At 55.0% G+C, this 14907-nt stretch overlaps 1 protein-coding gene across 2 annotated transcripts in view; it reads right to left on the bottom strand.

Annotated features, from left to right (window-relative positions):
* Positions 1–402: 402 nt before the first annotated feature.
* Positions 403–14907, bottom strand: part of XPC (XPC complex subunit, DNA damage recognition and repair factor) — a 31059-nt gene continuing 16554 nt past the window's right edge. The window contains exons 9-17 of one of the 2 annotated variants that reach the window (XM_077763731.1): positions 14388–14505; positions 13621–14000; positions 7791–7951; positions 4858–4939; positions 4224–4358; positions 3973–4142; positions 3436–3529; positions 2427–2516; positions 407–1358 (exon numbers count right to left, since the gene is read on the bottom strand). In XM_077763731.1, the coding sequence (XP_077619857.1) occupies positions 1143–1358; positions 2427–2516; positions 3436–3529; positions 3973–4142; positions 4224–4358; positions 4858–4939; positions 7791–7951; positions 13621–14000; positions 14388–14505 (1446 nt within the window). In that variant the 3' untranslated portion in view covers positions 407–1142. Of the gene's footprint in view, positions 1359–2426; positions 2517–3435; positions 3530–3972; positions 4143–4223; positions 4359–4857; positions 4940–7790; positions 7952–13620; positions 14506–14907 lie in introns of both variants that reach the window. The other variant, XM_077763730.1, reaches the window with a different exon arrangement.

The following is a 14907-nucleotide window of genomic DNA, read 5'->3' as shown; positions in this document are numbered from 1 at the left end:
CTCATGTGTGATCTGACGCTTCAGTTCCTTCCCATCTCCCTGGAGCTGACTCTGCAGACACTGTAGTTCAGCTCCCACTCACCCCTGTGCTTACCTCTCGGAGGGCGCGCAGGAGCGGGAGGCCCCGCTGTGGCCATGGCAACCCTGCTCTGTTTGTCAGCACCAGCCCTCCAGCCAGGCTCTTGCTGCATGAGTCACACCCCAAGTGTTTTGTTTGTTTCCCGTGGACAGAACTGCCTCCAAGTTTTAGTGGCTCCTCCTGTCAAGGGGTCAGTAACCTGTCTCCTGTAGGAAGAGGGGCAGTTTGTATGAGGAGTGCCCAGTGCCCCGGAGAGCGAGAACTGACCTGCAGCGTCAGCACATGGCCAGACCCTCTGCCTCACACATGGTCGCAGCTGACGTGAAATCTGCAAGAAAATGCAGAGCCAAGTCTGCATTTTACATAAATGCTTTATTTTCTTCCTCAACATGATACAAAAGGTGTTTCTCCTGAGTATCTACAACGCATAGAGCTTTTATAAATTTACCCCAGAATGAATAAAACGCAGTTTAACACCGATCCACATCATACTAACATTTAACTCTCAGTGTTTTTCCTTTTCTTTCCTGATTTCAGCTCTGTGTTCCAGACGACTGCCACCCTGAAATGTCACTTTGCAAAGGAGATCCGACAACCCACCATCTGAGCTGAGCACACCTCCCCCTGCTCTCTCCCATGTCACAGAGGGTGGCTGTAGGCAGTGGTAGTAAACCTGACGGAGGGAAGGTCAGTGGCCTGCAGAGAAGGGGTCCCAGGTCTGCAAGAGACGCAAAAGCGCAGCACGGGGGTCTGACAGAAATCCACCTGGAAGGACCGGTACGTTCCTCAACTGCCCAGAGGTGGCTGTACAAGAGTGACTCACATTTCCAGAGATGCGTGAAGCGACGTCTGTGTGGCGGAGTCTCCCGGGAGGTGCTCCGGAGCTCCAAGCGCAGGGCCGGGGCGCAGAAAGCGTGGGAGGCGTGCCCCTGGGGACTCTGACCAGGACCGGGGCCAGACCAGACACCTGAACTTGACCGTCTGTCCCTGGCCCTCAGCTGCAGCGCTGCTTCTGTTCCTTCACAGGAGACGCCCCCGGGGCAGGCGGGTGGCCCAGGATGCGTCACAGCCTCTCAAATGGAAACAGGTGGGAGGCTGCCGCCCTCCGCTCCCTCTTGGTCTTCTTGGGGCTCTGCAGCTTCTGTTCCTCCTCGGCCTCTCGGTTTTGGGGCCAGGAGGCAGCCAGGATCCTGGACACCTGTGCCTGAGAGCTGGTCCCCTCCTCCTCGTCAGAAGAGAGTCCGCCTCCCGCGTCTACTTGGGCAGCTACAGCCTCACTCTGCAGGGGGAAGGATGGGGCAGGCCCCGGGTCAGCTCAGAAGGCAGGGAGCACCGTTGGGGCAGGAGAGCCCCCGTAGCAGCCTACCCAGAGCCAGTGGTTCTGGGAATACAAGGCCCCACTGGGGCTGGGGAAGAGCCCTCCTCAGACTGGGACTCCTCCACACGAGTCCTGGAGAACATGCTCTGGGCATGTTGCTGGGGTCACAAAGATGTCTATACAGAAAGCTGCCCTGGCGGAGTGGACGACCGCACCTAGACCTCTTAGTGCCACCTCGCTTGGGAAAAGGTGCATTAATGTCTCTAACTCCAGAGGACCACTCTCAGTGCCAAGCGCTCCAAGGAGGCACCTCCGTGGGAATGGGTGGGCTGGGGAGCTGGGCAGGGAGGGCTGGGAGGCAGAAGGTGACAGCACACAGGTGGATGGTGTCAACATAAAGCCTGGTGAAAGGTCACCAAAGGGATTTGAGGGAGAAGCATGACAAAATATTTTTTAAAGGCAAATTGGCAGCAAATTGGAGACGGGGAAGAAAATAGGTGTGGCCACAGCTATTCCCAGAGCACATTCTGTGTCTGACCCAGTACTGGCCACACCGCATAACCCTGTGGAGGGGCCTCTCCACCCCCTACAGAAGCTCCTTGAGGGCTGTGTCATGTCAGCTTCACACCTGTGCCCAGAGGCTGGCCCAGCCCGGAATGTGAATTACACGAGCAGCCCTGGGCCCGGAGGATGGTCAAAGGCACAGGGTGCACTGCAGTGTAAGGGTGACATGTCAAATGCAGGATGCTTGTCCCTCCCTGGATGGCTTTAGCACGAGATCAGACCCAGAGCAGGCACTGGCTCGTGCAGAAAACAGGCAAGTGGTGGCAGGGTAGTACTGGGGGGCTGGACGAGCCAGCCGAGGCTCATTTCAGGGACACCTCTCCCAACGAGATAAGGACCTGGGGCCTGAGACACACAGAACCATGGTGTCAAGACAGAAGCCACCTCTGGGCAGAATCTGGGCCCGTGGTTCGCAGTCGCCCTCTCCCACTCGGGCTCATCTCCTCCCAAAGAAGCCACACTGACCTTGTTGCCGTAGCGAAGCTTCAGCCTCTCCCTGATGAGCAATCCTCTGGCCAGGAGCTTCCAGTTCCCCAGGGCCCGCTTCTCCCTTTTCTGCAGGCAAGACGAAACAAGAGCACAAAATGTTGAGTTCCGCCATTTTCAGGAGAAATGTCAAGATGGACCCTGTGAACGTATAAAGATCCAAAATAAAATTTTAAGCTAAAGTGTTTCCCGAGCATATGCCTAAGCTGTTTAAATCAGGGTGATGGGGTGCCAGGGGCTCAGGCGGTTCAGCGGCTGACTCGCCTCAGGTCATGATCTCGCAGACCGTGAGTTCGAGCCCCATGTCGGACTCTGTGCTGACAGCTCGGAGCCTGGAGCCTGCTTTGGATTCTGTGTCTCCCTCTCTCTCTGCCCCTCCCTTACTCACCCGCACGCACGCGCTCTCTCTCAAAAATAAAGATTAAAAGAAAAACATTTAAAATCAATGGGACTGGGGTGCCTGGGTAGCTCAGTCAGTTAAGCATCCAACTTCAGCTCGGGTCATGATCTCACGGTTCCTCAGTTCAAGCTCTGCATCAGGCTCTGTACTGCTAATGCAGAGCCGGCTTTGGGTCCTCTGCCCCTCCCCGTAGGCATTCCTTTCTTAAACGTTAAAAACAAAATTGGCGTGATTTATAAAATGAGACACATAAAAGGCAGCACAACAGAAGCATCTCATGAACTATTAGCAACCCTAACACCCTCAAGGAGGGGGCTACACAGAATTGGACCACGGGCCATTCCTTCCCGCAGGGGCAGGTGCAGGGGTCCCCGGAGCCAGGAGTCAGGCAGACTGTGGGCAAGGATGGTGGACTGTGAGGTGCACACAGGACTCTGTTTATCTGGGGCAGGCTCCTTGGGGTGCTGGAAAGAGCTTTCAAGCGCATGTACTCTCCTCTCCATGGTGCAAGAGGGCCCTGCCCCACTGGGGGCTTGTGTCCCCTGCCATTCCAACACCTCAGGCCCCCACCCAGGCCCGGCCACTCACCTCCTTCTCCTTCTTTTCGATGAGTGCCTGCTCATTTTCCCAGGCAGCCAGGAGCACGTCTTTGTATTCCTCACAGACAATGTACCCATCAGTTCTGTGGGGGATGCAACACGGATGGTCCTGCCTCCTACTCCGGCCTCTCCTCCCCTGTGTGGAGGCCAGCAGGCAGCTCCTAGGCACTCAGTGCCCTGAAGGATTCCCTGCATCAGCCACCCAGTCCCAGCCACAGCTGCCAACTGACGCTGCCCATGCAGAGGAAGAGGGCCCCCCACCCAGGCCCCCTGGGAGGACAGAGGCCACCAAGCAGGAAGCATGCTGCCCTTGTCTGGTCACCTGTCACCACCCCCAGCAAACCGTTTTCATCCAACATCATTAATTTTGCTCCCTCTGGATGGAAGCCAGAGTAGAAGTGTGAAAGTAAAAGGTCAAGTGCTAAGGCTGATTTTGCAGATACAGAGTAAAACCTGGAAAATGGCCTCCACCCTCATGTGGACTTCCCGCCCCTCCTCCTGGCCTCCCTGGAAAGCCCCCACACACATGGGATGGGAGTAGCCCTTATGGAAGTCGAAGCCAGTAATGGCCTGCGCACAGTCGATGTCCAGCTTGCGGGCTATGCGGTGCAGGTTGGGCAGGTTCAGCTGGACACAGCCGACCGGCATCATGCTGGGCAGGAAGAGGTACACGTTCCCAAATTCATTCCGGGGGACCTGCAGGGGGGTGGCACACCAGGTCTAGCCGGCTGCAGAATGAAGCGGCCTGGTCTGGGCCCCATTGTGCACCGCCCTTACCTTGCCGTCCACGGCCACGGGCGGCTGGTACTCCTCCGTCTGCCACCTGCCAAACAGGCCCAGGTCATTTTGGTCCTGCAGCTGGGGCTCGGCGAGGCGGGCTTTCCGGGCCCGGTTGGAATAGCCCTTCACCATCTACACCAGAGGGATCAGCCAGGTTGCGGCACAGACTACCACTTCTGAAGCACTGACTGCATACTGGCCGTTGTGCTGAGTGCTTTACACCCGTGGCGCCAGTAAACCTTCCCAACACACCCGTGCTCCCCGATGATGTCTAGCGGCCAAAATTTTCCCTCGGAGGGATTGGCTAGAAGGCCACATAACTTCTACGAGGAGGAGTGGTATGGGCGAAGGGAGCAGGGCCAAGGACTGGCACCTGCACACTGGCTGCCTCCAGGACAGGGGTTCGGCAAAGGCTTTCCGTAAAGAGTCATGTGCAGCCTGTTTTCCGACCCTTACAAAATATGAAACTTCCTGCATGCTCTCAATAATTTGTACCTTACAAATTCCTCATTAAAGGAAGCCATATTTGAATGTGCTTCCCTTCCTCCGATCTTTCTCCAGCCAGAAGGGCCCGCACTCAGCAGCCCTTAGTGCCCATGCCTCGGCCCTCAGCGCGCCCCCTAGCGGTTACCTTGTAGGGCACTTCTCCCAGCCGCACCACTCTCGCCTGTTTCAGCCACGTGTCCCGGGAATGCAGGGTATGCACGCAATCCCTGTAGGAGCCCACAGGGGGAGACACAGAACAAACCCAGGTCACACCAGCCCGAAAGGAGCGTGGTGTGCACAGAGGCACGGCTCACACCTCCTCCCAGAAGGATGTGCTCAGCCCTCAATTCTCTCCTAAGGCCCTGCTCCTGAGGGAACCGGGGCACCTGCGTTACACAAACAGCTAACCTGGACTTCCTATCTTCTGGGGGAGGCATCCACTTACGAACCCTGACCTGCTGGAGTACTCTGTCTCTTAGGCTTCATGCCAAAGCTTCGCCCCTTCTCCCACTGAGAGAGGCAGCTTGCGGAGGGCAAGGTAGCTGAGTGCATGGCTGCAGAAGGCCTAGTCTGCTGCTGAACACAAGGGGCGGGGGGATGAGTGTCCAAAGACGGCAGTGAACCCCAAGGAAGATTAACTACAAGAAGCTAATGAACGACCACGGAATTAAGATTCATGCCTGTGAGAAAGTCATTAATTCCCAGCAGCCTGATTAGAGATAGATCCTCTGGTTTTGCTCTCCTTCCAGAGCTAGGAGCTATACCCTTACAAGGCTACTTTCCAACAAGTTCCAGTTGCCTTCCTTGATGAGCCTCCTTTGACGGGGCATGCCTGTCTCTTCCTCAGCTGGCAGCCCTGACCTCTGCCCAGGGAGCAGCTCCAGTGAGCACGGGCACTAAGTAAGTGCTCTTCCAGTGCAGCAATCAGGTCCTTCCACGACCGCCCCATCTCAGGCAGACCTTCAGCACAGCACAGTGCACGAGGGGTGCACCGCTTTCCCCTGCGCCACTGCCTAACGGAGTGACCCCGGACAACCCCCTTCCCCTTCCTGATCCTCAGCACCCTCCTCAATCAGTCAGGGGGTAATGAGCTCTATGTGCTCCGCTTTGCCAGGTTGCTGGACGATCAGGCGCACTCGAGGCCCCGGAGCAACGCTCCTCAGTCCGCAGCGCCCCTGTCCCAACTGGGAGCTGCACCCACACTCCCACTAAAGGCCGCATGTCTCCGACTGCCTGCAGGGATAAAGTCACAGTCGTGGTCTTCACGCAGGACAGGCAGCGAGGCAGGTGGGCACTATCTGGACGTTCCCAAAGAGAACAGCCCTGTTAGAATAAATCTCAGCCTCTAACTACTTCATACCCACGAGGGCAGCTATTATGAAACACACCAGAACGTAAGTGTCAGCAAGGGTGTGGAAATACTGGGGTCTTGCACTCTGCTGGCGGGACTGTGAGACGACGCACCCTTGGTGGAAAACCGTAATGGCGGGTCTTCACAACGTGAAACACCTAATTCCCGTACGACCAGCAACACCACTGCTGGGCAGATGCCCCAAAGAACTGGAAGCAGTCACTCAGAGACAGCTGTACACCCCTGCCCATAGAGGCAGGAGTCACAGTAGCCAAGCACAAAAGTGACAAGTGTCCACCACTGAATGCCAGCCATAAAAGGACAAACCCTGCATGGTCCCACTTGTGTGAGGTCCTGAAAGATGTCAGATGCACGGAGGTGGAGAGTAGGCGAGTGGGTGCCAGGGGCTGTGGGAACGGGGATGGGGAGTTAGTGTTCAATGGGGACAGAGATTCAGGTTGGGAAGATGAAAAAGATCTGGAGATGCTGGGTGGGGATGGCTGTATGATCACGTCAATGACTGACACCACCGGACTGTACACTCACAAACGGTTAAATGGCACTCTGGTATATTTTACCACCTGAAAAATTGTCTACCTCTAATGCTTTCTCCTCTGGCGGACATGGTGGTCCCCGCACTGGCACCTTCTTCCTACCAGACCTCCTGTCCCCCAACCATGTGAAGAAGCCTGTGCCTTACCACCACGGTCAGGGTGGCCTGCCCCGAGGACCTCTGACGTCGTAGCTGAGGCCCTGAGCAGGAACAGGCTGGGACAGAAGCCGAGGCCTGGGCAGGAATAGGCTGGGACAGAAGCCGAGGCCCTGAGCAGGAACAGGCTGGGACAGAAGCTGAGGCCCTGAGCAGGAACAGGCTGGGACAGAAGCCAAGACCCTGAGCACGCTGGAACAGAAAACTCCAGCCCAGACCCTGAACAGGGTGGTGGCTGCCTCCCTGTGGGGTTGCCATGCGGACGGAGTCCCCGCTCAGAGGACTCACCCCACCCACTCGTGTGATTTCCCTGTTTTCTCTTTCTTCTCCCATATGTGAAGAACATCCTCTATACTACCTTTGGTCTTGCATTCCAATGTTTAAAAAAAAATTACTTTTAGTTATTATTTCTCTCAATTGCTATTTCTTAAAAGTTCTGTTTCTATTTTTCTTTTTTCGGAATGCTAAAATGATCTGTTTTAATTTTGTGTATATTTAATGTTCATTTTCTCTTATTCCTTTCCTCCCTTATTTGGCGTGTGTGTGTGTGTGTGTGTGTGTGTGTAGAAAATATACATAAAATGCATCATGCTCACCATGATTAAGTGTGCAATTCAGCGTACAATTAAGTACACAGTGTTGAGTAGCCATCCTCACCATCCATCTCCAGAACGTTTTCATCTTCCCAGAGAGAAGCTCTGTCCCCATTAAAATATCCACTCACTTTGTCATGATCAAATCTTTTATTCTCTTTATTCCTTATAGTTTATAGGTGTGCTTTTTACTCTTATATAAACTTTGTACTTTTAATTTTCCCCATAACCTTTTTTTATCTTTCAATCCTGTTGTTCTCATCTTTAAGCTATAATCCCCTCTACACATGTCCCACATGGGACAGCACGCACACACCAGAAAGCTCAATCCATTTGACAAAGGGCCAACGTTAGCAGCCCCTTCCCCAGAAGGTCACTAGTCCCAGGCCATCAGGAAGACAAAGCCACCGGGCCGCCTCACGCACCTGGAGTAGACAGCCTCTCCACGACAATACCCAAGAATGGCGGCTGTCTCGGGGTAGATGGCCTCGTATTTCAGGAGATGCCTCTTCAGGGCGTACAGAGGGTGGTTCTTGTATGTGCCAATGACAGTTGGCAAAGGCTGGCCCAGGTGCTTTGCCTGAAACTGCAAAGGCCAGAGAGACAACACTGAGCATGTCTGGAAGAGGTGAGGTCTGAGGTGGGCGATGCTTAGACCACCTTGTTCAGAGCAGTGGAGCAGAGGTTTAACAAGCACCAGTATCAGGAACATCCCATTTGTAGGTCAGGGATATAAGTAGGTTTTAGATAAAAGGAAAGCTACAGAAGCATGTAATTCTGTGGCTCACAACACCTTGAAGGGTCACCTAACCTTCTCATTCTTAGCACGCAGACCCCTGGGCCAGCCCTGCAGAACAGTGCCTACTCTGGTCCTTGGGGAAGACACATGGCTTTCTTCAGGAAGGCGGCCCTACCCGGAAGTGACACCACTGCTATGCAGTGAGCGTGTACCTGACCCTGCTCTCCTGGGAAACTCAAATGTACCTGGGCGTAGTCTGCAGTAACTAGTACTTGTTCTCCTAGCGCTCCTTCAAGGATGCGATTTCTCAGGGGGCACTGAGAAACTGCACTGCTGCAGTTCACATCCCATTCCCCAGGGGCCGGGGGGCGGGGGTCCCTGGCCCCTTTCCCAATGGCACTTGCAAATTAGCAAAGTGGGAGCACCATCAGCGTCACAAATACTTTTCAGGACACCACATGTGCAACCCTCACCCATCCCATCACTTCTAAGTAAAATGAGCCCCAATACCACCGGAGCTAACTCAGGGCAGAGAGAACTGCAATGCTACAAGGAATGCCCCATAAACACGGCCTCACCCATCCTGATATGTGGGGGGAACTTGTCAGCAAATCTGGACAAATGCCGAGCTCCACCCAACACAACTGCCACGCACAAGGGGCTGGGGTCAAGGAGTGGTCCTAGAACACACTGTACTCTCTCTTAGCAGTCAGTTTCCTAGAGTGCCTTCCCAGGAGAGGACTGTTCTAGACCCGAGGAGGGGCCTCTGTGTGTACGCTTGGTGGGGGGGGAGGGGGGGAACAGAAGACCATCGCATTAGTGACTTTTTCTTCTTTCACTCAGTGCAATTTATAGGACTTGCATAAATTATTATATCCAAGTTTACAACTACAGAAGAAAGAAAGCACCCGGTATATGGCTTCAAAGCCAGAGAGACACTAGTTCAAATACTAAGGCAATTAATCACATCGTATTTTAACTGATAAAATTTAGGCAATAATCATTCCACCTCTTTAATACTGTTGTCATAATTACAGGAGACCACAAACAGATACCCGACGTGGGGCTGGTCGGACTTAATGTGCATGAAGATGGGCCTCAAACTCATGGCAGGTGAGGTCCTACCTCCTCCTTCTCTAGCAGCGTTACTCTGAGTCCTCCTCCTCCCTCGCCACCACCCTTACCTCCGGGCCCTCCTCCTCCCTTACCACCAGCCTTACCTCAGGGCCCTCCTCCTTCCTCCCTCGCCACCAGCCTTACCACTGAGTCCTCCTCCTCCCTCTCCACCAGCCTTACCTCAGGGCCCTCCTCCTCCCTCTCCACCAGCCTTACCTCAGGGCCCTCCTCCTTCCTCTCCACCAGCCTTACCTCTAAGTCCTCCTCCAACTCACCACCAGCCTTACCTCTGAGTCCTCCTCCTCCTCACTCTATCAGCCTTACCGCTGAGTCCTCCTCCTACTCCCACTTCACCAGCCTTAGCTCTGAGTTCTCCTCCTCCTCCCTCTCCACCAGCCTTTCCTGAGTCATCCTCCTCTTCCACTCTACCAGCCTTATATCTGAGTCTTCCTCCTCCCTCTCCAATATCTTTACTCTGAGTCCTCCTCCTCACTCACCACCAGTCTTACTTCTGACTCTCCCTCCTCCGTCTCCCCCACCCTTACCTCTGATTACTGCTCCTCCCTCTGGAGCATCCTTACTTCTGGGTCCTCCACCTCCTTCTCCACCAGCTTTGCCTGTGAGTCCTCCTCCTCCTCATTCTCCACCAACCTTGCTTCTGAGTCCTCTCCCTCCTCCCTGTCCACTTCTTCCCCCTTCTTCAACAGCATTACTGCTGAGTCTTTTTCCTCCCTTTCCATGAGCCTTGCCTCTTTTTCCTCCTCTTCCTCCCTCTCTACCAGCCTTGCCTGAGGCCTCCTCCTCATGCTCTCCACCAGTCTTACCTGAGGCTAGTCCTCGTCCCTCTCCGTGCCTTACCTGTGTCCTCCTCTTCCCTCTCCACCAGTCTTACCTGAGGCTAGTCCTCCTCCCTCTCCAACAGCCTTGCCTCAGGGTCCTCCTCTCCACCAGTCTTAACTGAGTCCTCTCTTCCTACCTCTCCACCATCCTTACCTGAGTCCTCCTCATCCCTCTCCACTAGCCTTACCTCTGAGTCCTCCTCATCCCTGTCCACCCACCTTACTTTGTGTCCTCCTCCTCCAGCAACCTTGCCTATGAGTCCTCCTCATCCCTCTCCACCAGCCTTACCTGAGTCCTCCTCCTCTTCCATTTCCACCAGCTCTCCCTTTTTCTCCTCCTCCCTAACCGCCAGCCTTAACCGAGCCCTTTCCTCCTTCCTCTCTACCAGCCTTACCTCCTCCTCCTCCCTCATCATCAGCCTTACCTGAGTCCTAGTCCACCTCTCTATCAGCCTTACCTGAGTCCTCCTCATCCCTCTCCACCAGCCTTGACTATGATTCCTCCACCTCCTTCCTCTCCACCAGCCTTGCCTATGAGTCCTCTTCCACCTCTCTCTTCAACAGCCTTACCTCTAAGTCCTTCTCCTCCCCCCTCTCCAACAGCCTAACGTCTGAATCCCCCCCCCATCTCCACCAGCCTTGCCTCTGAGTCCTCCTCTTCCTCCGTCTCCACCAGTATTACTTGTGTCCTCTTCCTCCTTCCTCTCCATCAACCTTACTTATTGAGTCTTCCTCCTCTCTCTCAACCAAAATTATCTCAATCCTCCTCATCCTCCCTCTCCATCAGACTTTCCTGAAACCTCCTCCTCTTCCCTCTCCACCACATTTACCCAAGTCCTCCTCCTCCTACCTCTCTACCAGCCTTTCCTCTGAGGACTCCTTCTCCTCACTGCCCACCAGCCTTCTTCTGATACATCCTCCTCCCTCTCCACCAACATTACCTCAGACCTCCTCATCCTCTCTCTCCATTAGACTTTCCTGAGTCCTCCTCCCTCTCCACCAGCTTTCCCTGAGTTCTCCTCCTCACTCTCTACCAGCCTTGAGTCCTCCTCCTACCTGAGCCAACATTACTTCAGTTCTCCGCCTCCTCCCGCTCCACCAGCCTTAACTGAGTCCTCTTCCACCCTCTCCACCAGCCTTACCTCTGAGTCCTCCTCCTCCTCCCTACCAGTCTTGAGTCCTCCTCCTGCGCCTCCTCCAGCCTTACCTCTGAATCTTCCTCCTCCCACTCCACCAGCCTTACCACTGAGACCTACTCTTCCTTCTCTACCAGTCTCACCTCTGATACCTCCTCATTCTTCCTCTCTACCAACCTTCCTCCTCCCTCTCCACTAGCCTTACCTCTGAGTCCTCCTCCCTTCTCTCCACCAACCTTACTTCTGAGTCTCCCTCCTCCCTCTCCACCACCCTTACCTCGAACTGCTCCTCCCCCCTCTGGAACAGTGTTACTTCTGGGTCTTCCTCCTCCCTCTCTACCTGCCTTACCTTGTGTCCTCCTCCTCCTTCTCCACCAACCTTGCCTCTGAGTCTTCCTCCTCCCTGTCCACCAGCCTTACTTCTGACCCTCACCTTGGATTGCTCCTCCCCCCTCTGGAGCATCCTTACTTCTGGGTCCCCCTCCTCCCTCTCCATCTGCTTTGCCTGTGAGTCCTCCTCATTCTCCACCAGACTTGCTTGAGTCCTCTTCCTCCTGTCTATCCACCAGCCTTACCTCCGTGTCCTCTTCCTCTCCCTTCAACAGCTTTACACGAGTCGTCCTCCTCCCTCTCCACCAGCCTTGCCTGAGGCTTCCTCCTCCCTCTCCACCTGCCTTACCTTGAGTCTTACTCCTCCTTCTACAACCTTGCCTCTGAGTCCTCCTTCATCTCCCTCTCCACCAGCCTTGCCTCTGGGTCCCCCTACTCTCCCCTCTTCACCAGACTTACCTCAGAGGCCTCCTCCTTGTTCTCCGCCAAAATTACCTCAGTCCTCCTCCTCCCTTCTCCACCTGCCTTACCACTAAGTCCCCCTCCTCCCTCTCTGCCAACATTACCTCAGTCCGACTCCTCCTCCCTCTCCATGAGCTTTTATCTGAGTCCTCCTCCTCCCTCCCACCAGCCTTGCCTGTGATTCCTCCTCTTCCTCCCACTCCACCAGCCATGCCACTGTGTCCTCCTCCTCCTCCTCCCTCTCCATCAGCCTTGCCTGAGTCCTCTGCCTCCTCCCTCTTCTGCAGCCTTACCTCTGAGTCCTCTTCCTCCCTCTCCCCCAGCCCTAAATCTGAGACCTCCTCCTCCCTCTCCATGATCCTTACCTTGAGTCCTCCTCCTCTGTCTCCACCAGGCTTGCCTGACTCCTCCTCCTCCCTCTTCATCAGCCTTACCTGAGTCCTCCTCCTCCCTCTCCACCAGCCTTACCTGAGTCCACCACCTCCCTCTCCACCATTACCTGAGTCCTCCTCCACTCCAGCTTTACCTCTGAGTAAAACCTTCTCATTCTCCAACAGCCTTGCCTCTGAGTCCTCTCCCTCCTCACTAACCACCAGCCTTGCCTGAGTCCTCCTCTTCCTCCCTCTCAACTACCTTAACCTCCTCCTCCTCCTCCACCAGCCTTACCTCTGTGTCCTCTTCCTCCTCCCTCTCCAAGAGCACTGCCTGAGTCCTCCCCCTCCACCAGCCTTCCCTCTGAATCCTCCCTCTTCACCCTCTCCACCAGCCTTATCTCTGAGTCCTCCTCTTCCTTCCTCTCCACCAGCCTTACCTGAGTCCTCCGCCTCCTGCCTCTTCAGCAGCCTTACCTCTGAGTCTTCTTCCTCCCTCTCCCCAGCCATAAATCTGAGACCTCCTCCTCCCTCTCCATGATCCTTACCTTGAGTCCTCCTCCTCCGTCTCCACCAGGCTTGCCTGAGTCTTCCTCCTCCTCTATCTCCACCAGTATTCCTTGAGTCCTCCTCCTTCCTCTCTATCAACCTAACCTCTGAGTCCTCATCTCTCTCCACCAACATTACCACAGTCCTCCTCATACTCCCTCTCCATCAGACCTTCTTCTGAGTCCTCCTCCTCTTCCCTCTCCACTACAATACCTCTGAGTCTTCCTCTTCCTCACTGCCCACCAGCCTTACTCTCAGACATCCTCCTCCGTCTCCGCCAACATTACCTCAGTCCTCCTCCTCCTCCCTCTCCACCAGCTTTACATCTGAGTCCTCCTCCTCCTCTCTCCCCAATATCTTTACTCTGAGTCCTTCTCCTCCCTTTCTACCAGCCCTAGCTCTGAGTCCTCCTCTTCTGTCCTTTCCACCAGTCTTACCTCTGGGTCCTCCTCCTATCCACCAGTCTTCCTGGAGTCCGCCTCCTCCTCCATCTCCTCCAGCCTTATGTCTGAATCTGCCTCCTCCCTCTCCACCAGCCTTGTCTGAGTCCTCCTCCTCCCCTCTCCACCAGCCTTACCTGATTCCTCCTCTTCCCACTCCACCAGCCTTACCCGAGGCCTCGTCCTCCCTCCCCACCAGCCTTGTCTGAGTCCTCCTCCTCCCTCTCCACCAGCCTTGTCTGAGTCCTCCTGCTCCCTCTCCAGCAGCCTTACCTCGGAGTCCTCCTTCTTCTCCCTCTCCACCAGCGGGCTCCGGTAGGGTCTCAAGGTTTCAGCCCACCACTTGGCGTCGATTCGGCACTTGCGGGTTGTGGTCATCCAGGCTGGGTCGTACCTCTGGGTGACATCCCGGATCCAGCCGTCACCGTCAATGCCAACCACGTAGGTCACAGGCTTGCTGGCATACTTATAACAGGCCACAGCCTGGCCCACCACACCGTGCACACAGTCCACACACACCCACTTCTCCTCCTGCTCGCAGAACACTTCCAGCCACTGGTCGATTCCAGCTGCTTTCCCTCTTTGTGCCCCTTCACCATCACTGGAGAGTTCCTTGCCTCGGTTGATCTTCCTGCTCGAAGAGCTCGTGGACGCTGCCGGAAGGCCAGAGCACTTAGGGTGCCTTCCACGTTGGGGCCTGGAGTCACTCTTGGACCCTGCCTTTGTCCTCTGGGGGCCCGGGGCCCTCCGGTGCTTGGGACGGCCAGGCTCAGAATCCTCACCGGATGAATGACAGGCTTCCCCACTGGAGAGCTCGAAGTCAGAGCCACTGCCATCCTTCTCACTCCCACTCTCCTCTTTATAGGACACCCTGGAGGCCGCCTGTCGCTCCGGGCCCTGCCGACGTGCCCGGGGGCCTCCCTCCTGCCCCCTTGCCTTGTGCTCTTCTTCCTCCCCAGAAGAGGGCCCGCTCCGTTTCTTCCCAGCCGCAGCCACCTTCCTCCCCTTCCCTCTGGCGCCAGTGCCCGCAGAAGACGTACTCTCTTGTCTGGTCCCCTTGCTGCTCTCAGGTTTGGCTTGGTTTTCTAGAACTGGGCTTGAAGTTTCCAAGGAGCCTCCAGGACCCTCTGTAGACCTCTCCTTGGCAGCTTTCTTTCCCTTAAACAGAAGAGGAAATTTCATTTTTTCTTTTTTTCTAATTATAGGAGATCCTATAATCTTCCAGGCCTAAGTCACTGGCTTATAGGATAAGCATACACAGGATGTCCCCAGCTCGGACAGTGACAGAGTGACTATCCTTTAGGACCATAAGTCTGCGTTCACTAACCTCCATGGCAACTCAGATGGGCCACAGTGCAGCTCTTTCCACTCTAGAGCGTGGCCTGGGGAACCTGGGCTCCAATTCCAGCTCTGCTTCTTATATCTTACACGGTGCCGGCAAATTATGTAGACATTGATTTACATGTTTTCAAATGTTATGTAGACATCGATTTACATGTTTTCAAATGGTTTTTTTACATATAGACCTATTATATGTAAATACCTATGAACGTCTCCGTA

The sequence above is a fragment of the Crocuta crocuta genome, unplaced genomic scaffold (genome assembly GCF_008692635.1).
Source record: "Crocuta crocuta isolate KB4526 unplaced genomic scaffold, BGI_CrCroc_1.0 scaffold184, whole genome shotgun sequence".
NCBI lineage: Eukaryota > Metazoa > Chordata > Mammalia > Carnivora > Hyaenidae > Crocuta > Crocuta crocuta.
Note: the sequence above shows the minus strand (reverse complement) of the source record. Positions and strands in the feature narration are given on the sequence as shown.